This window comes from Pelecanus crispus, chromosome 3, assembly GCF_030463565.1.
Source record: "Pelecanus crispus isolate bPelCri1 chromosome 3, bPelCri1.pri, whole genome shotgun sequence".
Lineage (NCBI taxonomy): Eukaryota > Metazoa > Chordata > Aves > Pelecaniformes > Pelecanidae > Pelecanus > Pelecanus crispus.
This window is the reverse complement of record NC_134645.1, coordinates 71521437-71548465: the sequence shown is the minus strand read 5'-3', so window position 1 is coordinate 71548465 and position 27029 is coordinate 71521437. Positions and strand designations below refer to the sequence as shown.

At 40.4% G+C, this 27029-nt stretch overlaps 1 protein-coding gene across 1 annotated transcript in view; it reads right to left on the bottom strand.

Moving 5' to 3' along the window:
* Positions 1 to 10138: 10138 nt before the first annotated feature.
* Positions 10139 to 27029, bottom strand: part of MTCL3 (MTCL family member 3) — a 30123-nt gene continuing 13232 nt past the window's right edge. Inside the window, 4 exon segments of the mRNA XM_075707861.1 lie at positions 10139 to 10249; positions 10622 to 10636; positions 11533 to 12708; positions 13347 to 13418. Coding sequence (XP_075563976.1) covers positions 10139 to 10249; positions 10622 to 10636; positions 11533 to 12708; positions 13347 to 13418 — 1374 coding nt within the window.

Below are 27029 nucleotides of genomic sequence, written 5' to 3'. Positions count from 1 at the left end.
TGATTTGGTCTCCTGACAGAAACCAAGTGTATGGGCAGGCAAATGAATTATCAGAGAGTTAACTAGGGGTAGGCCCAGTTTACCTTCCTGGAATTTGTTCATTTCCCTGACTGATGGTCAGTGATTGTCAACTCACAGGAACTGCCCATTTTATCGCCCACATTTTCATTGATATAGCGGAAATTAATTCTTGAGCTTCATGCAAAGTTCTTCCCTATCCTATATTTTATTGGACAGGTCTTGTTGATTCAGCTGTGGCTACTGTGTAATCACTGCTTACCAGTGTCTGCGTTATTTCAGCTGACTGGGAAGCTGGTGCCAAACTTGGAGTCAGCTTCTTTCATGAACAAGTAAGCAGAAGAGCTCAGCTGAAGCCCAACAGGTTACTCAGGTCTTTGGGTCATAGGAAGTCCTGCTACAGGATCTCTCAACTGACACCCATCATGGGCCCAGTCCTAACTCAGGGGTTGCAAAACTGTTTACCCCAGGCAATTTTGGATGGAAGACTTGGAGAACAAGCTGACTATTCTTCAAACATCTCTTGTCAGCCCATGTAACCATGTCACCATGTACTGTGGTATTGGAGCTTACGCTTTCAAACTCTGACTCACACCTGCCTTGGAGCTCTGAAATGGCAATCTGTCCCTCAACTATCTACAAACAGATTTCAGACCCTTCTTCTTCCACCTGCCTAAAAACATACAGGGCAGCTTTACAAAAACATAAAACTCCTTGAAACTAAGAGCTGCTGAAAGACAGCACAGCATTCTCATCACAAAAGAAGTCAGGCACTGGTTTGCTCATGGCTTCTTAGGGAAGGCAGCCAGGCTATAGAGACTGTTTCAGCTTTGTGCCAGACTTCAGTTAGTGTTGACCAAAAACAACTTACAGAAAAATTCCACTGCACTTAGGACCTGCTGCAATTTAAACATCTATTGCTAAAATAAGCTTTAAAACCATTTCAATACTTTCTCACTTTGCTAATTCAAAGGTTGCAATTTTTAGTACGGTCATTTTCTCTTTTTCTTTTCTTTTTTTTTTTTTTTTTTTTTGGCTACATTTATGTCTTTATAACCTTTCAAGACATCCCTGAGAAATAAACAAAAGTCAACTCTCTGATCCACTAAAATCCTTCAAATACATGTCAGAAAGAAATAGAAAAATGTATGAACGCTGTAAAGTCATGAACAAGACAGGCAGTCATAATCTGTCTACAACTTGCACAAATGCTGATTTTGCTAGTGCACTATTAGTAATAATGACCGTGCTTCAATCAGCAGCATATTACTAGAAAGTCAATTCTACCTAGCATATTTTTTTTACACATATAAAAATAAATATATAATATGTACTCCTTTCAAGTATGCATATTAGCACTGAAAAGGCCCCTGGTGGTTTCTTAGTGCTGGGAACTACTATTGCCATGTGTGCATTCATCTTAACAATGTCCAAGTTGTTTCATATGGGACTCTGATTATAAAGAGAGATTGGAGACCACCAAACTGAAATCAAGTCTTGGAAGAGGTTAGTTACAGAAGTTACAGATAGTCACTTGTAGCTCTAAGATCCACAAAAACCTTGTATTGCTTCTTATGCTTGTCTGATTTCCTCTTGACATAAATTCTAAGATGAAATCTCATGTTTATTGATGTTAGCAGCTGGATGACTATATAGTTTTGCTGCTATTGTACAGTGGATAAATTCCTCAGAGAGTTTTAACTCCTATTTCTGTGACTCTTTCCCCTTTTTTTTCCTTGATGTTTGGGGTTTTTTTTTATGGGGGTGGGGGTGTGTGTTTGCTTGTTTTTTTCCCTACTAGCAATAAAATCCTATTTGTAGTCCTGGTAGTATACCCTCTGTCTGTATAGTGCACTGAGATGTCCCCATGGGTATTTCACACGGCTTAAGCAACCCAAATGGATGTAAAATGCCAAATTATAATTTGCTGTGTGTATCAGATAGTATCTGTGCTCTTGCAGTATTGGCACTTTCTGCATGTCCTAGACAAGGTCAGAAGCTCATTACAGCAATCAAATTCAAGCAAATAATCAATTTTGTCTACATCAGCTGCATTTTCCCTTAACTTTTCCTTTAGCCCTCCCTCCTCTCAAGCAAAAAATATTTTAAGCAACTATTTGATACTAATATTATTATTCCCCCATGTCTTACCCGTGCCCTTTCTATCCACATATTAAAAATGCAAAATAGTTTGCAACCAACCTCTATCAACTTCTGAAAATAATCTGCAGTGACATCAGCTGAGATGTTATTTTTCAACAGAGATTAATTAGATTGGATGTGCACAGCCATTCAGATACACAAATCTTCCCTTGATTTTACAGGAAAAAAAGCGATTAAATTATATTTCCAGCAGTGCTGTATTTTGGATAACTAAGGAAATTGTAAATTTATGTATTTGTTTAATTATAACGGTGTACCATGTGTCACAACCGTGCATTTTATACATAAAAAGAAACTACGAGTGAGTGAAAGAGAGTGAGAGAGAGAGAGAAGGCAGAGATAAATGAGAGAAAGAGTGAAAGATAAAAAGAAAGAAAAAAGGAAGTGAGAGAAAGAAAGAATGAGAGGGAAAGGGACTTGAGTGCTCACAATGCTACCTGTCATCCCTGTTCTGTTGATATATCTGTGCCTGCTCTGAAGAAACTGACTGAACTAGTGAAGAGTCTTTCTCTAAGAATAAAGACCATATATAACGTACATGAGCACCACATTACATATAAATAACATTAGAGAGATGTTTAAATAACTGTTTGCCACATGAGTAATTTGCTTTCTTTTTTATTCTTAACTGTTCAAAGCCACTGATTTAAAATAAACCGTAACCATACCTTTCATGGAATAAGAAATCCTTTAGAAGTTTTTCAGTCCATTTCTAAACAGCAGTGAAAGCAATGAAATGCATAGCTAGCCAGGATCCAGTTCTGCGAATCTTGATCTTTAAAAGAAATAAGAAAGCTAAGCAAGATGCAACCTTTCAACTGGGGCAGCATTTGCAACTCTCTTTGAGTAACTCCGTAACTTCTGCAAACTGAAAAACAGTTCCGTTCAGCATCATCCCAGCAGCTGGCTTCCATGTGACGTCAGTGCACGGAGGATGGTTTTAAAGCCATCTCTTCCAACCCCCAGCTCTGTAACTTTATATCTCCTCATATTTTGTGTAAACAACTCCAAGTCCAGGACATTTTTAGGTTTTATAGTGCAGTCCAGTCTTTTAAGCTTGCCAAAGCAGTCAGTGTTAATATTAAAGCTATGACAATAGGCAATTTTCGGTTTCTTTTATTAGCGTCCATGTTGTAAAGGAAGATTCTTTGCTGCCTTCCAGACCCAGTTTTCAGGGTTATATTTTTTAGTATGATCATTTTGAGGTTTGCAACTTGATCCTCATAAACTGCTTTGTAAAGGGAGTTTGTTTAAAGCAGCAGTTTTGTTGGTTAACAGCTATCTTAAAGAGCTAAAAGCAAACCACTCTTCCCTAAAATCTTTTTCTGTATTCTAAATATGCTATCACTTATGAAGTGCAGAATTATTGGGCACAGTGTAATCCCACTGTCTTGCATTCTGAGAAAACGGTGATAATGGTTTCTTTGGGATATACCCGAATATTCCTGCTACTTTATAAGGTTCTGGATCAGATTCTCCAGTCTGTTAAGATACTTTGTGTCGCAGCAAAGCAAAGCGCTAGAAATTGGACTGAGTATCTTGTTTGCACAGGGAAACTCATCCCTGGCATAAGGCTAGCAAGGAAGGTCCAAAACCACCTCAGCCTGGATGTAAAGCCCTGGGAGTGTGCATAGCAAGTATCAGCATGGGGTGAGGGAAGGGAGCGTATGTGACAAAAATGATGCAGCAAGTGAAAGTCCACGGGAGACCCTGAAGCCAGCATAGTGAAATTTAGCTGCTCCCCCTGCTGAGCCACAGGCACGAGGAGCTCAGCTCGCTCCTTGCGTCTCTGCCCACCACAGTAACTCTCCTGTTGCACTATGTGTTAAATCGCTTTCATTTGGCATACTGAGAGAGAGCCCTAGGCAGACACTTCATGCACATACCGCTGCCCTGCCGGGTACTTGTGCTTGAATGTGTCTGTGGACAGTGACTGAGACCACCCATAGTCAGAAAATTCACATTTCAGGGAACATTTGTCCCCATGTGTACCTGGAGAAGGGCCACAGAATACTTGACTCATGCAGCATAAAACTCAGGACAAATTCTGCTGTCAGATGGGTGTCTTTGAATACACTAAGCAGGAGTGATATATATTTTTGTGGGCAGAGCAGCTGATGACAAGAGGATCAGTGAGACGAAGGACATGATATGAGGATTCACACATCCTTTGCTTAGTCAGCACTCTCCTCATTAGAACAATAAGGTTTTATCTGTGATAAAATCCATGCACAGCATAAAAATTTTAGCTCTGGGTGCATTCTATAGTAAATACCAAAGCAGGTTTCAGGGAAAACACATTTTTTCTCCTTATATGGTCTAGCTGTAAGTCTCAGTGAATACACTACTGGGGTGCTTATTCTGCGCCCATGTAACATAAATAACGGGACTTGGGCTATTTGTGAAAATTTCAAAGATGATGTAAAAATTGAACAAAGATGTCTAAGTACATGCCTGAATGTTCCTGAAGAAAATCCCCAGCCTCTAAACTCTGAGGATTTAAAACCTCCCTGTTCATAAAGCAACAGTGTGACTTTCTTTTGGGACGTTACATCCCAGCACGCCAGCTGACACGGCTGGGAGCAAAGCCCGAGTGCCTGGGAGCAGAACTGAGCCCACAGCTGGAGGCCAGGTGCCACAGCGCTGCCTCCTCCCCAAAGCCAGCACAGCTGCACCACTGCGAATGCAGACAGACTCTGAAGACACGTTTTTTTTTTTACTCTTACCCATGAGCACAGGCTATTATTCTTGTGTCTTCAGTATTGCTAACTCAATGCCCCTCGTCTTGTTACGTGAACTCTTCGAAGTAAAACACAGTAAACCTGAAGAAAACAATGGACTAAATCCCAGGCTTGAGTTTTCACTCAGGCAAAATCCTACATTTCTGTCAGTGTGAGGAATTAGAAATGTGTGAGACTGAGGGGCTCATTAGGAGACAATAGCTGGACCCCACTCATATGTCAAAGGCCCATGTTAAACTCAGCCTAACATGGGAAAGACAGAGGAACGTGGGGACAAAGAAAACACGAAGCGAGCTCTAAAAACCTGGGCTCATTGTAGCAGTAGTGACTTTTGCTTTTTGAGGGAAAAAGTTATCCAACAGAGACGGTCCCTCCCCCAACAGCAGCAGACAAAGCAGCAAATGTGGCTTTCTGGCCTCTGGCACAGGCAAAATAAGCAGGAAGGCTATTATAGGTTTATTACATCCGACACACTGCTTCCACAGGCAAAGTGTGCTTTGTCCATACCTGGTATCAGCTCTGCTTGTGTTAAAAGTCAGCACGCAACAAAAAGGCTGCAAGGGCATTTTAAACAAGCCTGCTGCTAAATTTCTCTTCATCGTGCAAGACTGAAGACAAAGGAGCATGAGTTTCAGCATGGGCTACAATCTGACTATATACTCAGGGCAGTGTGTATTCTGGTTAATAGTCTGTGCACAAGATCATTTTAGAGCATCTTCAGTTCTGCTGTACTAGCTTGGTTATGGCACACCCATTTTGCTATGTCTACATAAATTTGGTAACAAGAAGGAAGAACAGCACTGCTGCCACTGTAATCAACCCAACCACAACATCAGATTCCTGAATGATTTACACCTTGATAATCCTGGCAAATACATCTCAGGAGTGGATATATAAATCAGGAAATGTGCAGAAGGGAATACAAATTCTGTCTCCTCTTACTATTGTGCATTTCTGCAATAGTATATAACTTAGTCGAGAAATAGAGCCAACAAAGTGTTATGTCATGTCACTTCTCCAAGGTTACATTGGAAATCGGTGGCAGATACTTTAGATGTTTACTTTAAATAGAGCCACTGTAATTTTCCCCATAGGCAACTGCATGTGTAATGGCAAAAGTTGGGTTTGAATATCACTTCCCCTGGCATTAAATCAGAGACAGAAATGTAAGCCAATGGGAATTAGGTCCCTGATACTGATGCCTTTAGAAGTCTCCTACTCACCTATCAAATTCTGGGGTGATTAAGGGGAAGGGCATCTAATATCCTAAAGCTCTGCTTGTTTTTGTAAACAACTCCCAAAGTTCATGTGCAGTTCATCTCTTTTTATAACACATACTTAGACAGCCATGTTTTTGGCAATTTTCTATTTTCCAACTGCCAGGCATATTTCTGCACTATAGCACCTGCTCTCTTCTAGTTTTGATTCTGAAGCACTGGTGACGTGTCAGCAGACAGTTATTCTATCTAACTGGAGCTTCAGGCATGGATATTTTTGGTTGAAAGAAATATCTCTGCTCCTGGAGAAGATGATCATTCTAGTATCACGGGAATTTTTCAATAACAGTAAAGAAAATACTTGTAGAGATATGTTGTCAGGGCAATCAGAGCTGACTCTAAATAGGAAACAAATCTAATTGAATTTATCTGTTTGCAGTAAAGGAAAAAATGCATCTATTTTCTAAATGACATAAAAATTCATTGGAGTTACTGCCGATTTACACAAGTGTAAAAATGTCAGAATTAGATCTATAAATGCAAGATCTCTTCTTTCTGAAAGAACATGGAATGAATTCCCTGGGAACACAGGAAAAAGCAATTTAATCTTTCAGAGAAATGTAAAATTAAGGCAATCTCAGGGTTCAAATTCAATGACATTTTTGCCAGAACATTAGTATTTTGCCAGAATATTCCAAAATGGGAACAGTGAATCTGCTGTTGGTTTAAGTGAGATTTGAACTGATAGGGAACTGGCATATCCAGCTTGTTGCCACGTAAAAGCAAATTCTTGTATTCTTCTTATTATTGCTCTTCAGAATTAGATGCTATGCGGCAGACAGAATCTAGTGAATCAGCAGTGTTCTGTCTGGCTCTGCCCTGCCTGACTCCCACGCACTCCTGCTAGAGGATGTGGACATGTTCAGCTGCATTTACGCACTCACCTGTGAGGTGGACTTTGCCCACCAGGCCAGTAACTGAGTGGGGAGAATCTGCTCCCTTTCTTGGCAAGTATAATCATTGCATTTCTGTGTGAGAACACTTATTTCTTTGGTTGGATGTTATCTTCTGGCTATGGACAGATGTCCATACTGATTTTATTAGCTTTCTCAGCAGCTTTTAAAATAGTGAAAGAGGGCTGTGAACTTCTCTGCAATATCTGCTGCAAAACAGATAAGCAGCTCCAATCACTCTCTTCAAGCTGAATGCAGAAGGACATGAAAAACACATCCCATTTCTCACTGAGATTTCTCTGCACTGAGGTTTGCAGGGGTCCTCACCCATTCTCCTTGCTCATCACATATTCAAAAACTGTGGGGAGCTTCTAAAATGATTTTGTATGCTTTAATTTCAGATTGTAGTCTGTGCAATAGCTCCCTAAATGTCCCAAAAGGTCTCAGCTTTGATTTGCTTTGCTGATGCCTGACAGAATTAGGATGAAGAAAGCTCCAGCTATATGCAAGAAAAAACACTGTGAGAAATCAATGGGGTTCTAATTGCCAGTCCTCTGCAGAGGTTATCTCCACCTTTTCTCAAGAGGTTCATCCTCACCCTTTCTGATTTCTGAGAAAGAAGCAAATCTTTCCCAGTTACTTCCAAGATGTATTCAAGGTATGAATTCAGTGTATTAAACTTTCCTACTACTTTATGGTAGCACTGTTACTGATACACTCAGCGTAAATCAAACCCTCTCTACTCATCTTTATCACATACAAGGCTGAGAAAGGTATAAACAAGTGTGGGTTAGAAGCTCTGAAAGCCCAGAACTTCAGATCAGATTTAAGTATGATTTTTTTCTCTTTCATGGGATTGAGCCAGTAACATTTAACAAAACCCAAATGATCTTTTCTTCCCCCAAGGGAGACCCTAAACCAGAAAGAAACTCAAAAAGTTGGTCTCATGATAAGATTTGATATGACAAGGGTAACTCTCAAATTATTACACTTTTAATGTCCTAATTGCAAATCTATGGGGGGGGGGGGGGGGGAAGAATTTCTTAAGCAGTTGCTGAAAAATTTCTTACAAGAGTTGCTGAGAGAAAAGCAGCAAAAGGGCCTCTTCCCAGTGATCCAAGAACATATCTTTACAGTTACAGATATTCACTGTGAAGGGATGATATGCTTGACCATATCTTGCCACAACAGTTTCTAATATGTGGAACTTAACTTTTAGTCAACTGAGCATAAATTAGAGCACCTTAGAAACTCCTCAAAATTACTTTGGGCCTGACCTTCTCTTTACTCAGGACACCAGGCAAGGCTATCTATTAATCTCACATATATTGATTATCATTTCCTTTAGACATATCTTGCTAACTACAAAATAAACAATGATGACAACATCCCCTGGTAGGACTAAGTATTTGGATTAAATCAAGGTTAAGTGATTTAACTGATCAAGGTTACTACATCTGCAGAGTATGCTGAGGGAAAGCTAGACAAACAAGGAGAAAAACACAAGCTTTGTTTAATACTGAATATTTTGAGTTTACTATTTTTTTTTGTTCTTATAAAATAAATTTTATTGCCAACCTCTGCTCCCCTCTGAGAGGTTTCCCTCAAAATGGTATACCTCTACTATTTCAGATAGCAGAGCACAACCCAGGCACGGAGATGAACTGTTCTTACTGGGGAATGGGTTAAGTGAACAGAGTGCTAGCATGATAAATCAAAGGGAATACTTATTATCAGCTAGAAAAACAGCTGCTTGATTTATTACCACTATTTATTACTAGATTTTTTTATCATGGCATCTGCACAAAAAAAAAATTAATTAATACACTTATTTGTAAATGATCACCTTTGGAGAATTCACATTTGTGGGACTCAGTGGTTTCAACACAGGTTGAATAAAACCAAAAAGAAAACTGAGCTCCACTGGGCATTTCAGATCAGGTTTTCATAGTGGGAGATCTCCTGTTTGTAGGAACTGACTATGTTCAGTGTGACAGAAAGATCATGAGTCACCTGTGCTCTCAGTGCAGCCGCTTGGAGGCAAGACAGGAATATTCAGTGACCACTGATGCACACCTGTGTACACAAGCTTCTCTCACCTATGGTCGCTCGCTACTGCCAGCATGGTTAGACGGGGGTCTAACCACTCAGCAAGCCAAGAGTTACCATGTTCATTCAAAACTCATTCTGAAACCTGGAGAGAGAATCCAGAGCCCTGGTGTCTACAGACTGGAAAATGTTAGTGATAAACTAGGTTGTTAGGAAAAGATATTTGACATCAGACAAGGTGACTAGCGTCGCTTTCTTCAGTTCAAGTCAGCCTGTAGTGTGGCCATTTTTCTAGATCACAGAGTGAATGCAGCCAGCCTACATCTCTCAGAAGACTCCTCACCTACTCTGATACCTCCTCCTTGTGCACCTCATTCTCAGGGGCTCCAGCTCCTTGCCACATTTCCAGATATAGTGCTCTATATACCAACCATTCTGATTTTGTCCCCTCCGTGGTGTCTAATCCACATAATACAGTGCTGAAAAAACATTATCATCACAATCATGCAAAATATATACAGGCTGTGACATACAATTGCAGAATGCACATTGAATGTGGTTTTACTATTCCTATGTGGCTAGAATACAAATTCTTTTTCTGGGAGTGGGAAGAGGAAAGGAACAGACTCCTCACATCCACTCTGCATATTTCTGTTTTGCTTCTGATTTCGTGCAAATTAATGAATATTAAATTGGTTCCAGTCACTCAGGACATTTGTATTCTAAAATGATAAAACCAGAAGAAGTGAAAAATATGATTTTCTGTTTGCTTACCTGGAACACCATGGTGAGTGGGTTTCCTATTCAACTGGGTGACTTTTGGTATGTTTTTTGCAGTTTTTTGGTTTTGTTTTGGTTTTGGCAAACAAGTAGTCTTCAGTGTTTTTACAGCAGTGGCTATTACAGAAACTATGTCTCTTGCACTTCTTATCTTGGAGGGTGGACAAAATAAACAAACTGAAAATAATACTACAATGAACAGTAAATGACGAATGGCTTACAGTACAAAAAACAGTGTAAAAAGGAAGACAAGTTTAAATATTGTTGTGTATGAAAGGGATGAAAATAATACAAGGATGAGAATAAGTAAAATGATAGGCTGGAACATCTGGGAAAGTAAATACAAAGACAAAGAGAACAGTCAATTAATGGAATAGCAAGTCCAAAGTTTCAACAAAATAAATAGTGAATCAGACTATGCTTGTGGAGGGACCAAGTGCCCATCTCCCATTGACTTCAGTAGGAGTTCTGCATGGTCAAGCCCTGAAATGTCCAATTTAACTATTGCCGTTATTTGTTTAGAGAAAATACTAATTAGTTTGCTTTAATTTGTGTAAGCCCATGCAGTGCTCTGCCTTCAAGCTAATGGGAGCTCTACAAGCTCAGAGCTATTGCTAGATCAGAAAGTGAGCATGCTAAATGCCGTTTCTGTTTGATTTCATGCAATACATGTATAGTAATGGATTAGCTTTAAACTCACTGCGTCTGTGACTTTCTGATACAAGGAAACAAAAGACTAATTAGTCAGCATAGGAATAGGAAATAATAGCTTTTAGCTTCACCTGGCAACTACTTTGACTGTAAACTAGCAAGACAGCACAAAGTAAATTAACACAGCAAGAAACTTAGTGAAACACTGGATAATACCATGAGCAGTAACAAGATTTGCCAACTATAGGATTGCATGATAAGAAAAGGGTAGGTAATCTTCATTTTTCACGGCAAAAGGTCTTGAGTCAGCAAGGAATTTGCTCCCCAAAAACCCCTCTGGAACAATTCTGCATAAAAATGAACTACAGAAAAGATGCTAGTCACGGCTGCATGTAAGCAGTGACCCACAGGCCTTCAACAAGACACAATCAGTTACAGCAATTCAAATATTCATACTACTGTGTGGCTCTGTGACTGTAAAGTAGATTTGCATAGTTTATTTTTCTCTATGGTTTGTCATATTGTCTGTAATTTTGGAAATTTAATGTTTCCTCCTGTTCAATAAGATTTTCTTTTTATTCATTTAACAGGAACCCAACCACTAAGAAAACAATCATGTTCATTTATGTGCCAAAAATGCTGTCTGCACTGCCTTTACTGGCGATGAAGGCACAACTCTGGCAAATGCAGTTGCAAAGCCAGAAGGGAGTAAAATCTTCCACCTCCTAGAGCATAATTCTTTTAATTTCCAGGAGACCAGACTTATTCACTGTTCACAAGTAGCCCCACTGGTAGAACAAGGTTTCATATGGCCAAATGAGGATTTAAAATAATTCAAGAAATAGCAATTTTTGTCCACTGTCTAGAACAAAGAATTTTCATGTGCCATACATCGAATTTGAGGCTTAATTCACTTGGCAGAGCCTTTTTACCTGTAGGCCGTAATAAGTAAAAGTCTACCTGACTCACTGACAAAGGTTCATCTGCACTTCGATCATCCGCAGACTTTGGAACTTCAAGTCTGTCGATGAAAGCCTGGAGCTCTTTCCTGAAGGCCTTCATCTGTGCGTTGATCCGGTAAAGAAGCTCATGCTCACGTATTCTGCTGCCATCATCTTCCTCATCCATCAGTCCAAAGAGGTCCCCATTAGCTACATAAATTCTCGCCTCTGTTATGATGGTGCTCGTGTCAGAAATTAAGCGATCTATTGTCTTGCCCAGCCGCTCAGCTTCAGAGCGAATGTCCTTCATCTGCTGCCTGTCAGTGAAGCTCTTCTGCCACCCAGATGGTGTCGGATAAAAAGACCTTGTAGGTGTCAGGCATCGAATGTTGCGTACCTCTTCGGAGTCACTTTCCCCACCAATGGGGCCTTCCCTTTTGCGGTGAGGTGGGCGGGAATCATCATCACTCTCTTTTTTTCCTGCATCACTTTCCGCATCACTGTCTCTGGGACTGCCACGGATCCCAAGGTGAGAGGCCAAGTCATAGCGTTGCATGTTGGACATTAAGACTCTGTTCTCATACTGGAGTTGCATGACTTTGCCACTCAGCTCATTGATCTGCATTCGTGCAGCTTTTAGCTCCTCCTGTAACGCTTCTGTCTTGGCATTATCATGGTGCCTAGAGCTCTCGTGGGCCCCAGACTTGTACTTGTATTTGTTCAGCTCAGCTGTTATGCGCTTGTTTTGTTCTTCCAAATCAGCTAAATTTCTCCTCAGTAATTCTGTTTCATCTTCTACTAGCTGCAAATGCTGTCGTAATTCTGACAGGGATTCACTCTGCTCTCCCAGGAGCGGGTTAGCGGTCCCTGAGAAATCATCTCCTCTTAAATCATCAAGCTCTGCTTTCAGTCCTCTATTTTCTACTTCTAGTTCCACTATTTTTCTCCCAAGAATGTTAGCTTCCTCCTCCACAAGTCTCAATCGAAGCTTGAGTTCAGCTTCTCTTGTGGTAGGTGGCCCACCTGCTTCACCTTTTGGCAAGGGACTGTCCAAATCCCCATAAAATGATCTATATTTTTGCAGCTCATGTTCAAATCTGTCTTTCTCTTTATCAATCTTAGCCATTTTCTTCCTCATCAAGGCTGCTTCTTCTTTGACAAACTGTAGCTGGCATTTCAGGTCTTCATTGTCATCCTTCAAAAAAAGAAAAAGTAGCATTTGAAGAAACTTGATGTAAAACAGGAGACCTCCAGTGGATGGTCTTAAATTACAAGATTAACAATCACAGGTACATAGCTTTAGATACTAAGAGATTTTCCTGCAATCATTTTTTCACTGATCAATAAATTAAAGAGAAGGAAATAAATACTTAAATTTAAAAGAGGGGAAAAGACTATTTTATTTGCGAATAAGGTTTGCACAGTCCCCAGAAAATACATTGTGGGGGTGGGGGCCTGCAAAAAGTCCTTGTATTTTCTAGGCTTGCAACACTGTAACAGACTCTACAGTGTTCAAAAATCCTGAAGTCAGCACACAAAGGGCCTACGATCTTGTTTCACTGGTGCTCCCATTTACTTATTTTGCCTAAAATATGGAGTACATGAAAGCTGGTGGGTTCTGTCGCAGCACCAGCGGTTTGTTTAGGTGGTCCTTGACATAGTGTTGTCTGACTGCAGATCTGGGGTAAGAGCTTTCTGTTTCACAGCACACAGGAAAACAAAGAGCAAAGCAAACAAGCAAGCAAAGTGCAAATCTACAAATCATGTACGTCATTTCCATAGTGTCCCTGAAGCCTCCTCATGACAATCCAGGATACTGTTATTATACCATACCTCTGTTGGTGTCTGCTGTGACTTTTTTTCTGATTTTGGTAGGTCTTTGCTCCCTCTTCTTTTCAGTGATTGCTGCAACAACAACAAAATGAGATTCACTGAATATTTCACTAAAGAGGTATATGATTCAGTCACTTAAAACATAGCAAGTCAAATGCAACTATAAAGGCATTAATTTCTTGTAATCCTTGAGATACCAAATACAGAGGGGAGACACAGGTGCCCAAAAATGACACAGCAATGTTATACAAGTAAAGCATTGGTTTGATCAGTCTGTTACCTTTTTTATTCAACACAACACTTAAAGATGCATCTAGCCGGACATGTAGCCTTAGCTTTTGTGGTAGGCAAGCTACATAAAACAGTGTCACTGAGATCCTGTCAGCTGACTTGAGTGTACATCTACAAGTACACCTTTCTCTGTGTCCCACCCACAGGCTTCAAGCTTGCAGTGTACTGCGGTCACACCTCTGTAGGTGTACGCTGTAAACTAACTGTGCAAACTCACACATAGATCTGGTTGCTAGGTTTGTTCTGTTTTCAGAACATATTCAAGTAAATACAATTTAAAACTGCTTGGACTACAAAGTCCTAGTGAGAAACAAAGCATATTAGCTTAAGAACAGCACCACACAAATACATGTATGCACCACCATATGAGCAAGCTTCTTTGGTGTCTTCTCATCTGCTATGTAGCCAAAGTGAGTAGAAAAGAAACTCCTGCTTTTAAAGCAGGATACACTGGGATCGAAGCCTACTAACATATCCAGCAAAAATCTCGTAATTGCTAACAGTAGAAAGTTCGTTAGTGGGCAAGCGGTAGCAGTGGAAAACAACTGCAACCATCCCACTGTCAACACTCAATACAGATCATCAAGAAAACAGCAGGAGAGAGGAAAGCAAGTGAGAGAATATGTTAATACATAACATCCCACTTGCAGCTGTTCTCAGTTTTTATGTTCCCCAGGTAAAATGCAGGCCCTGAGGCAGGGCAGTGATACAACCAACACCATCTCCCTCTGAGATTATTCTCTGGTAGAAGGATCCTTTGTGCCGCTGAGAAACATGTGTTTCCCCGCACCAGCCAGGGAAGAATCCAGCTGTATCTAAAAGCCATCCAGTTCCATACAGTGGGAATTAAAATATGTTCATAATCCTCAAGGAACAGAGTACAGTGGGCGAGTATGCTGTACACAACAATCCTGTGCACTATTCGCCCTCTGGTACCAATTGTTCTCTTTCTTCTGCAGATCATCCCCATAACAAATACTAAGCTCGTGGACTGCTCACTCCAAAGGAAAAGTCAATGCCATAGCAATGACTCGCATATAAATCTGAGCAACCATGAGGGATGATTTCTCATGAGGCTTTTTGCTCAAATTTACTATAGAGTTATGCAAGAATTAAGAAAAATTACCTCACATTCAGAATCAGAACTAAAATTCACAGATGGGTCCATCAAGAACCAGAATTAAATTTTTTATGTCTCTTGCAGAAACACTGAATGCTCTCAGTAAACACGACAATAAAACAAATCAAAGATCATTAGCTGTGATAGCTAGATAGCTGTGAATCACATGTTTCTAAAGGAATCCAGAAAAAACACAAAACATAGTTAAATTAACTCACTTTTTTCCTTTTAAATATAAAACCAACAACTTTGGGATCTAGTCTACAAACAAAATGATTCTCCTCCAGGGTCACCCATCAGTTATCCTATTGCAGAAATGGTATATGCCTGTGGAGGTTTTTTTTGTTGTTTTTCTTTTTGAATTGGGAAACTTATAAAGTGTTAAACTTTCAGAGGAGCAGCTTCCTCCTCTGTATTACCATTAATTATACCACTATGTATTATCACTTTGAAAAAAACCTTTTCAAATCAGTTAGCACTGCAAAATTCTCCTTGCTCCACATTCTTGCCAATACCACCCACTGATAAAATAACTAAGGGATAGTTAAACTATATTTCTGCTTGATTACCTAAATGCCTTCTATTCACCCTGCTGAGCTCAGCGTCTCTCCAGATATAATGAGGTTATGAAATGCTGAGCTGCAACTTTTTGTGTACCCTACAACTTTTCAGAAGATGAGAGATATGAGGAAGTTTCCCATACTCTGCAGAGAGCAAAAAGTATTTTTCTAGGTTTGACATAAACTGAAAAATCTCTACATCTTTTGTGTTCCTTTTGGCAGTCAGGATAGCAACATTTTAATTACAACAATAGCTGTGGCTATGTAATGACTTGGCACTACTTTCTATTCTGCTCTACCTGAATTACAACAAACCATCCATGGAGCTTGTATTATTCATCAATGAAATGATGGTGTTTAGCAACAAAAATTTATAGCAGAAAGCAATGAAGAACATGCACAATTCAATTAGCAGGATGATTTGGGCAAGTGGATTAGGCCCAGCTGGAATTGGTATGATCTCTTTTCTTGTGAAAAACACCATGCAACAATTTCTGATCACTAGAGGTTAAGATCTCGCTTGCACATCTCAGCTGACAGATGACATCTGCAAAATCACAGTGCCCCATATCATCATGTTAGGTCACTGAGGCAATACTCATAATGAATAAAGAACACCACATATCAAGCAGAATATCCTGCTATAAATAATAAATTTTTGAGAGTTTTTTCAGAGGCACATTTCATGATTTACAGTGGCTACTCTATCATTTCTTTCAAGCCTTGTACTAGCCCACTCTTCCAATCCAATTTTCAGCATTAAACAATTTATTGCTGCTAATGAAAAGAAATTCATCAAAGCAAAATGGAAAAAGGAAAAAAAAGTTTAAATAAACATATGGCAAAACCAAAAATAGCAACCCAGACTCCTGCCAGTGAATCTTCATATTATCCCTGCAACTGGACACTACTGAAACTGCGTATTGCTTGTTTTGACATACTAACAAATGTTAGACAGGGCAAGTGAGTGATTCAGCCACCTTCATGTACAGAATCTGTTTGTTCAAAAATTTTTGCATTAGATCACCTTTTAATATAATTCACCACTTGTTGATCCTTTTCCCAGGTCACAAGTGTACCACAAAGCATACTGCAGTGCCACTAAAAGCCACCTCTGCCGTTTTCTCAACTGCAGCAAAAAAATCTGCCCCTCATACTCTAGAACTGGTTTTGAGAGGTTGTTGTGAAGGATACTTTGGGGCCTCAGATAATGTTTCTTCCATATAATTTTAAAAATCATATTCAGATCACTATTTAATGATTATGAGTTAAAAAAAGACAAAGGTAAAGTAAGAAACGTAAGGCTGCGTTTGCACTGTCTGATCAGTAATGTTTACCAGACATCATTACAGTTTTAATAACCTTGAACCAAGTTACCCATCTGCAAGAGAAAAGAATAAGCAAAAAATGCATATAATACTGCTGCTACAATGGGGAGTTTGCTGAACTACTCAAGTACTAACAAAATTTTTCAACAGCACTGGGGATAATAAGACCAGCAGCTGGGGCATGTATCATTATGTTGTATATTACCTCTGAAAGACCTAGGAGGTAAAACTGGGTTTTATTCTAGCATTCACTGTAGCCAGCACACGTGAGGCTGCACATGTGTTCTGGCAATGCTGAGAAGTTTCCACAGTCTAGATAAGACCACAGATAATGTTTGTGTTGTATGCACACTAGAACACATGCAATGGGCAGTTCTGTTGCGATGTTCAGGAGCATCAACTCTCCAGTGACCTTCACTGGAGTTTATCCAACGTCTTGCTGGAGATGCTAAGCACTTCTCAAGACCAGATGGTATAATCAATCCTTCTCTTGCCAGCCCTAAACTGCAAGCCAAATGTGCAGTCCTAACATCACCTGTGACACTCAGTGCCTCTCAGGTGTAAAAAGACCCTGAAATCTACTCTGAGAGTGACACAATGTAGAAATAATAGCATCACACTCCACTGAGTAGGAAAGCTGTAAAATGAACTCAAATTCTTGGTACATGATCCTAAGCTACAGTAAATCTCTCAGCAATTAATAAAGAAGCCCTAAGAAAAACATACCAAGATTTTTCAAGACACTTAGGTTTGATTATTTCAAGTCTGATCTGGGGGTATATGGTCTAAAAATCAATGTAGGCAACCACAGGAGGAATTCCTGACACATAAAGGGATTTATGGGTGCACAGAGCCACCATAACAGCCCTTATCCCTCCTCACAGAGCAGGCTAAGGCCAAGGGTGTGCAGCTTCTTGAATCTCCACAGCTGCAACCGAACCTTCTCATCTGCACACAACTGTACTGTATGTGGTTAGGGCTAGCTGCCTCCCAGCTGCTGTGACAGGTCTGCAGAGCTTTCAAAAATCAGAACAAACCTAACACCACCTTTACAGTATTGAAAAGTCACTGAATATTGAACAACTTTTGGGGTGCACAAACTTGCCTCTGTCTGGCACAGAGTGACTATGACCAGGGAAATGGAAATTTGCCCTAAGACTCTCTCTGCATTTTCCCTTCAGTCAATATAGTCAGCTAGCTCATGAAGCTGGATCAAAACAGACACAACAGATTTTTTAGTTTACTGCCATTGACTCCAATTCAACATATTAGAATCTGTAGTAAGAACTAAATGGACACTATCCATGTTGGCAAATTGAAAATGCATATTCCCCTCAAAAAAATCTTTGTTTTTAAAATGTCTCCCTTATTCTGCAACCCTATCAGTGCAATTTGCCAGCAATAAACTCAAGACACTGCCTTTGTCATTGGCACAAGTATATCGTATCATACAACCCTTTACTCCTTCCACCTCCCCTTCAAGGGCAGGAGTCGTCCTGAGTATTTCAGTATTCTATTTGCTTGCAAAATTAAGGCAGGAAAGAAAAAGCAGGGGATAAGTGAAATGCAAAGAAGCATACCACCCCTGTCCATGAAGCAAACGCTAAGCATATCCCTACTAGCTCTAGCAATGATCTCTTCATATTAAAACTGGCATATTTGAAAACACTGCTGAGGAACGATACAAAATTAAAGCAATCTTTACTACTTCACCATGGAGAGAAAAGTAGTTCTATACACAGTCTTTTGAACATCTTCATATTGCAGAAAAGAGGAGCTGCCCTCCAATATTTGTATTATCTCATTTGCATTTATTTAGGAGTTATTTCAGTTATCGTTTTCAGATCTTTTACCATTTATTCATTTGCCAATTAAACAAGAAAAAAAAAAAAAAGAGAGAAAAAGATACACAACATTTGCACTTTACCTAGAGAAACCTTTCGCGTTTTGAACCACAACCACGTTGCTAGATACACGACATTTGCACTTTACCTAGAGAAACCTTTCGCGTTTTGAATCACAACCACGTTGCTAGAGCAAATGATAACTCTGTGGTACAACCAGGTAAAAGCATTCTTTGCAATGCATAAAATGAAGCAGCACATTTATGCTTCCATTACATTTGCTGCCTTCTTTTTCTTATTTGAAAAAAATCCTGAGCAGTAGAAGATGAAAGCTGCCTTTTCAAAGCTCTCCATATGGCCTGATCAAATAGCTGGCCAAACTCTGATACTTTGCTTTCTGTGATTACATACTCCTTCATCCACCAGGACATCATAAAATAGTGGAAGCAACTTCTCTGAAGAGGAAGAGGTCTCCTGCCATTTGAACCTTTCAAAAGATGGAAGAGCTAGACATGCTTAGTTCCCCATCACTATCCAAGTAGGCCTCATTATGGATGCAGAAATCACAGTCAGCTTACATTCGTCTCCCTAATCCTGAAATGCAAAAGCAAATCTCAGAACCATGAATATTTTGGAGTGAAAGTGCAGGAGTAAGGTATTTTGTTGCATAGTGATGCTAGTTAAACCTATTTCCTAGGGCTTCCTAAGTTGCTGTTTATTTGCCAGCTCAGCTATTTGTCTTTTTGGGAGAAGAGAATCAGTCTTTTTGTCAGGGTTTGCACAATGCCTAGTACAATGCACTGTCCTGGTCTTTATCTGGGACTGCCACGATGACAGACAGTATGTAAATATAGTTCAAAACACCATAACACAGCATTAGCAATAATCACAGTCACAGACATGGATATGGCAATTATGAATTAAATACGTATGAGACTTTGCCAAATCTAAAAAGAGTTTTCTTTCTCACACCTATTACCACATGTAGAGTTTTTCAGTCTTCTTAGAAGAATATCTCAGAAGAGATTCCAAAGAAATTTTCATGAGAACAGGAAAGTGCAAGCAACCAGATTAGGTTCATTGCCTTGGTTACAAAAATGCATATATATAAAACAAAGCATAGTTACTGTATCCCAATAAAAAAGGTTAGTCTGAAAATGAAAAGTAATGAGAAGGAAAATAAGAACGATTCTGCACACAATGTGCACCTCTACACTGCTCTCTGGAAATGTATACAGAAGCCAGTTCTGCAAAGCTGTGGGCTGATCACACGTGTACATTTGCATTCAAGCTCATTTCATACTGAAGACCTGTATTAAATGCACAGACAGCTCTTACAGTCCCTCACCTGGATTCACAGGGTAAGATAGCATCAGGAACATGCACATCTGTGTAGGTTTGTAGGCACACAGCAGACAACACCTCCAGTTAGAGGGACATCTCACCAAAAAATCAGATTTTAGAGTTCATTTGAGAGGATGAAAAAATGAATTCAGGTAGGAAAAATTCTGAAATCTGCACCTAGTCTAGAAGCCTGAGCAGTGAGCAGAAGATTTTCTGTTAACAGGGCAAAGAAATGTCTCTCACACGTCAGCAATCACCACTCTGTCCTCTGACTATAACGAGGGGTCTTCTGTTACTCTTTGTCTCTTCTTTTGTCTGTGTTTACTTGGAAAAGTTCTATTGTAAAGCTAGCTGTTTGTAAATTGGCTGAAAAATATTTTCCGGAATACAACATATGGGGAAGTTTCAAAGGTGTTTGGGAACTTGGGTTATTGAAAACAGAGGATCAGACTCTGCAGTGCTCTGAAGTTATGCCAGTGTGATCCTGTCACAAATTAAATCTAAGTTTTAATCTAAGTTTTGTTGAGCAGCTCATGTAAAGAAGGTGCTCTAGAAAAATACAGCATGGAGGCTAGAAGCTACAATGGAAGGATGACATTTTAGCAGTTTGGACATCCCCACACCTACCTTTCTCACTCTGGTACCAGTCTGATCTCCCATAAGCCTACACCCAGTGCTTTTCCTGGTATTTCGACCATGCAAAGATGGAGATGAGGGGAAGGAGAATATTGCAGCACTGGCTGGAGCAGTGTGTCCAGTGGCTTCACTGACTACAAAAGGCTCAGAAGACCTGTGACTGATCCCCATGCCTCGTCCTCCTAAATAATGGCTCTTACCCCTAAATGAAACTTGCTCAGGTTCTTAAGGGAAATGCTTATTCCCAGCAAGGGGTGGGGCTGTGGCTCTTAGGCTGACTTAAAACCTTCATGGAGAGGTTGACTGAAGGCTGTTATTTACAGGTTCCCTTTGCTAGAAATGTGAAAATCTCATTCTGAAATGAAGTTTGACAGTCTTCAGCTCGTTACAAATATTTGATCACTGATATGCATTTTTAACTAGCTATCAAACATCCGACTCTTCAGCATTTATCATAAATGTCACTGACCCAGCAAATCACCTGCAAATTAATGCCACAGCCGTCCTAATGGGGTTACACAAGAATCAATTCTTGGTCCTACACTAATTAACATTTTTTGCTGCTGCCTGGAAAAAACACAAGATAATATTGGATAAAGACTGCAGATAGAGTAAAAGCTGGAGAAATGTTAAATACTTAAAAGGATGGTCACTGATACAAACCTTGGTGCAATCAAATAATATCTGTTTTAATATGACTAAATATGAAGATATATGTTTAAGAACAAGGAGTGAAAGCTATGCTAAGACAATATGAAAACAGCCTAGAGAATAGAGAATATCTCTTGAAAAGAGATACACATCTCTGAAAAAGACTACCAGGTCATAAAGGATAATCAGCTGAAATAATGTCCAAGTGTAATTTTGTGACCAAAAGGCTTGATTTAATCCTAGGTTGTAGATGTCAAAACTGAGGTTCACTGTGTAATAACTAGAAAGGGATGTGCCTCTCCACAGAGTCAAATCACCCTCAGACAGGCGAAATGAATCACTTCCAAGTAGTGCCCATCTTTCTCCTTTGAGGGACGCCACATTCCTGACTTAGGTTAAATACTTAATTTTTAAATGGCTAAATGATACCAACCCTAAGCATGCAGATTTAAAAAAAAAAAAACACCACCAAAGCATTGATGCTGAACTAGTATTGGCTGTAAGAACGTACGTTTCCTGGCTGGTAACTAGCTTCCAGCAAATCCAGATGAGAAGGGAGGTGCCCATTTTTAACTAGGACAGTTCAGGAAGAGTTGTGGTGGACTGTTCTCAGCTGTCAATTTTCAACACAGACCAGCACCCTCTTCTGAAAAGTAGGCATCAGTTTAAATAAAATGGCTGGGGGTATTTTATGACCCATGTTATTCAGGAGGCACAAATGTTGACCATATTACACAGTTCTGGCCTCATAATTTCTGAATGCATGAAACCTGACCAAAGTTTGGGAACTCAACAATATTCCTAGAAGCGCACCACAAGGAAAATGAACCTTTGAGTGTATCTATGTGTAACATCAAGGCAATGTTCCAGTTCAAAACTCTTTCTGGGGCACTGTTACTGGTGCTTCTAATTAATCATTTAATCAAAGATCTAAACTGCTAGCATCTGTAAAAATTAAATAATTCAGCCAAGCCTGTAATATAAAACACTCTTGGTAATTAGGCCAGTTGGATGTCATCATCAGTCATGCTTTACAGGGATGTAGAAGCCTCTCATTACACAGAACACTGATGGAAACAGATGCATAGCAAATACCTTCTAAGTGCAAGTACTCATCTATGACCTAAGCAGAGCTTGGTTATTATCCTAACCTGGATTCATTGCTGAGATAGTCAAAGTCAATTAACATAATCATACAACTAGGATCAGACAAAGCAAAATAGAATTGATACCCACAGGTCTCATTCTACACATCTTGACAGATGCTCTTGTTAATACTAGCAATGGGGAAAAAAAGTCACATAGTATGTCAAAACATCTCAGCAGAAACAAATGCTTCAGAAAAGCACAGCTGCACATCTAAAAGGTTAATCCACTGCCCTTTACTTCAAAATAAGACATGCAGTGCTTGGAACTCTTAACTATGGAACGTTATCAAAACCTGAATCTGCTAAAATGCTGGGGAGTTGTATTTCTTGATACTGCGAACACTGCCGTAAGTGAAAAATAAACCTCTGGGTTGTCATGAACAAACATCAAAGGCCTGGTGTTCTCGTTCCTGGCTAGTATTGATTCAGAAGAGCAGCTGGGTTGATCCCAGAGTCCAGCACACCCAGTAGCTGGGTGTTCTCCCTGTCAAGTGACTCATCTGTATTTAATACGAAATACGCCATAGAATATGGCTGTAAATGTGTGCAAATGAGAGTGTCTGAAAGAAGAAGGTGGCTCAAAACACGCCATTCTGCTCGCTGGAGTGTAGTACTTACAGAGCTGTTCAGAGGTAGAGCACAACTAGCACACTGGTAGTCAATAAAGAACCAGCTAGCTGCCTTGCACAATCACATACAGTCTCTACTCCTGTCCAGCCCAACCACAGAAGCCATTTGTTAGGCAGTATTCCCCACCACTGTACCATGTATAATACTTTCTTCGTTGTACCTTGTTCTTTGTACATCACTCCCCTTACCACATGTGAGGTATCTGCCCGATGGAAGGTTTAGTACTCTGCACACAGACACACAGACACACGTACAGCTGTATTGCACAGAACACAACTAGCTGCACAAACCGTGCGTATCAGTGCAGCCAGAAAAATGCCCGGCTTTATAGCACGTACCTGCCTCTGACCTCCTGTTCAATCACTGTGTTTTGCCTGAGAAGACAGACAGCTTGGACAGATCCTGAACTCTCCCTGTTTAACAGAAATAACCTGGAAACCATTTCTTTTCTCCCATTCCAGAAGTGACTTTTTCTAACCCCTGTATGCTCTGCTGCAAAATGCGAAATTAGATTCTGCTTGTTATTAACAAGTACAGACCACAGAGTCGAGAAAAATCACAGACCAGTTGAGGCTGAAAGGGACCTCTGGAGATCTAGTCCAGTCCCCCTGCTCAGAGCAGAGTCAACTAAAGCAGGCTTCTCAGGGCCATGCCCTGGGGGGTTCTTTAATATCTCCAAGGACAGAGACTCCTTCCTCTATAGGCAACGTGTTCAGTGTTTGACCACCTTCACAAAAAAAGCTTGTTCTTGTCCTGTCACTGGACACCACTGGAAAGAGTTTCATGATCACTAGACCCGTGGATTGACTTCCCAGCTTAATCTCAGACTGCCTTGTCACCACAAACCTGTCGGATGATCTGGACTCTTGGTTGATCCCAACTGCTGTCCCCAGGCTTGTTCTGGTCACTTTGCTCAGGCATTGCTGAACTGGGCCCTGGCTGGTGGGGCCCCTGCCCTATGGGCTGTATTATTGTGTTTGGCTCCTGGCTCACAGTCCCTCAGAGCAGCTGGCCCTTGCTGTTCCCTGACAGGTACACCATTAGTCACCAGCCTCCAGACAGACTTTGAGCTGCTAATCACAACTGTTTGAGCCTGGTAGTTCATCAGCCAGTTTTCAGTCAACCTCACCGTTCAGTTATTTAGCCCATACTTCATCAGCCTGTCTAGGAGAATGTTATGAAAGTGGTTCCCTGCACCGTTCACCACGTTTTCCCTCATCTTCATTTTGATGCTGATATACCTGTAGAAGCCCTTCTTGTTGTCCTTTAACATCCCTTACCAGGTTCAGCTCTAGGTGGGTTTTGGCTTTTCTAACCCCATCCATGTATGTTCTGACAGTGTCTCTACATTCTTCTAGGATCACCTTCACTTGATTTCCTGCACACTGGGGTGGACCATTCAAAAATTCACAATGCTGCAACCAATAGCCTCACTATACTGCATAATCTTTTATTTTTAAGTGCACTGGAGACAAAAGCAAGAGACATTATCAAGCATTTGCAACAAAGCATTAAGTTAGGTTGCCTCTTTTTGGGGGGGCGGGGGGAAGATGGCTTAGGCAACAACTTTGAAAGAAAAGGACCAAGATTTACAGCACAATCAAAAGCCCAGAGTGTCACAATACATCTTTTGCATCCTACTATGTGCCATTAGGACGCTAGTTATCAAACAGTATCATCAGGAACTGGGGTTGTTTAGCCTGGAGAAAAGGAGGCTCAGGGGAGACCTCATCACCCTCCACAACTATCTGAAAGGAGGTTGTAGCAAGGTCAGTGTTGGTTTCTTTTCCAAAGCAACAAGTAATAGGATGAGAGGAAATGGCCTCAAGTTGTGCCAGGGGAGGTTTAGATTGGATATTAGGAAAAATTTCTCCACCGAAAGGGTTATCAAGCATTGGAACAGGCTGCCCAGGGAAGTGGTTGAGTCACCATCCCTGGAGGTATTTAAAAGATGTGTAGATGTGGCACTTAGGGACATGGTTTAGTGGTGGACTTAGTAGTGTTAGGTTAATGGTTGGACTTGGTGATCTTAAGGATCTTTTCCAACCTAAATGGTTCTATGATTCTATGATCTCTCCCTCAGGAACTACTTAAACTACTTATTAATCATGTATAGCAGCACATAAGAAGCTATACTTGCTTCAGTTGGCTCTTCTGATTCTGTAAGTACTGGGTGCTTCATGCTAGCCACCTAAGTTCTCAGAACCATCATTCTGAAAAAGTAATGAGTAATATATTGAATAGTAAACATAGCAATTTCTGTGATAGTTTTGTTGCATATGGCTGTGTTGTCTAGCTTCCCATTTGAGGTCTGGCTAGTGTCTTTCACCTGTTTTTACACTGGAAACCACACTGAGGTTACTCCCTGAGGGCCCATGACATGCTCCAGAACAGCCATCTGCACTATGACATGACAAAGTCATGTCACTTCCCCACACTGGCAGCTGAGTTCAGCCAAAACACTGGACAGTGCTTACCTCCATGGTGCTACTTTCTGCTTACTCTCCTAAGGCCAGGACAAACCTCCCAGGGCTGTGAGGCTCTGCCAAAGAGCCATCAGGAACACAGGCACCTGAAAGACGCACTGGGAAATTCTATGTGCAGAATAATTAGTGTATCTACCAGGCTACAGAGTGCCCTGGGTTTTTAACTGTAGACTTGCTAGCAGCACCAGAGAATGTAAACACAGAAAATTGTTGCATGTGGGGTTGCTGAAGAGCTCAATTAAAGTCTACGAGAAAGACAGCCCTGAAGCCAGCAGTGAGCACACACGCTAAAGAGAAACAAAGCTATGGTAATTTTCCTTTCAATCTGAAACAAGGTCAGCTTTGACCGTGTGTATCAGCACATCGCAAATGCTCTGGTTTTCCAAGTGTTTCTTTGAAGGGACTGGTGCACTTAAGCAGTGGACTGAACACAGTGGTATAAGGGATAGAAATCATGTATTACTATCATTCATAAAAGTCTTGGTCAGACTTCCAGGAAGATTATGACATTTTGTGTGTATTGATTACATATGAAAACATGTATCTAGGCCTCTGATTCAGGACTTAGAAAATGTCTCTGTTCTGCCTCCATAAAGCCTTCCAGCTGACAGAAAGCAATTTTGCAAAGTCATCTGGATTTCCTCTAAATCTAGAGAATCCTGGCCTACCTCTATACTCCCATTCATGCTTCTGTAGCAGTACAAAGGAGTCAAATTTGTCCTATCACGCAATCTCTTTAAGAAACTAAGCAAATCATACACAGTGTCTTACAAAAAAATTCCAGTCCTGCCAAAAATGACAAAATGAGCATAAATAAAATGATAGCTGGAATTTAAAAAGCATAATATATTATTAAAAAAACTTAAGCAAAACAACATCAAAAGAACCAGTATGGATTATGTACTGTCTATGGATACAACTATGGATACAACTGTGAAAGGTAGCATGACAGCTAATGAAAAGCCAGCTATACCAGGGGGCTCATTTTTACACTTTGGAGTTACCTGGCAACTTTTACTTTCATCTGAGCAATCAAATTGGTAACTCTATGTCTAAATTACGTATATGGACAATTGAATGTCCACTTGAGTAAAGAAATACTGAAACTGGGAAGTGCAAAAATAAAAACTTGTCTTCTGTGATTGAGGACCATTGCAGAGTCCTAAAAACTTTGTCTTTTCCTAGAAAATAAGTAAACTTCTCAGGCCTACAAACAGCACAGTGCCAACAAATGATTAGGAAATGACTGAACATAAACCAAGCAATACTGGATTTCCCAAACTTTCCTCTATTTGTTAATGTGGGATTGTACTTTGAGGACCTTATTGAAGTCAGTAGCAAGACCGCCTACCATGGTAATGAGATATAAAAGGCCTTCTTTCTGCTTGAGATCTCAAGGAAGTCCTACCCTAAAGTCTGTAGCAAGAGAGATACATCTTTTCCAGCCTGCCTCACTGTGAGTTCATGCTCACAAACCATTTTCTCTGGTAACCAGCTACCATCCACCACCCGAGCCACAGTTACCGCACTGCCCATTGCTCCCACAGACAACTGGGCATGCCAGCTGTGCTGGCTTTGTCACTGCTGGTGATTGCCCCTTGTCAGTAATTCTCAGCAGTAGGAATTCACACGGCAGCCATGGACT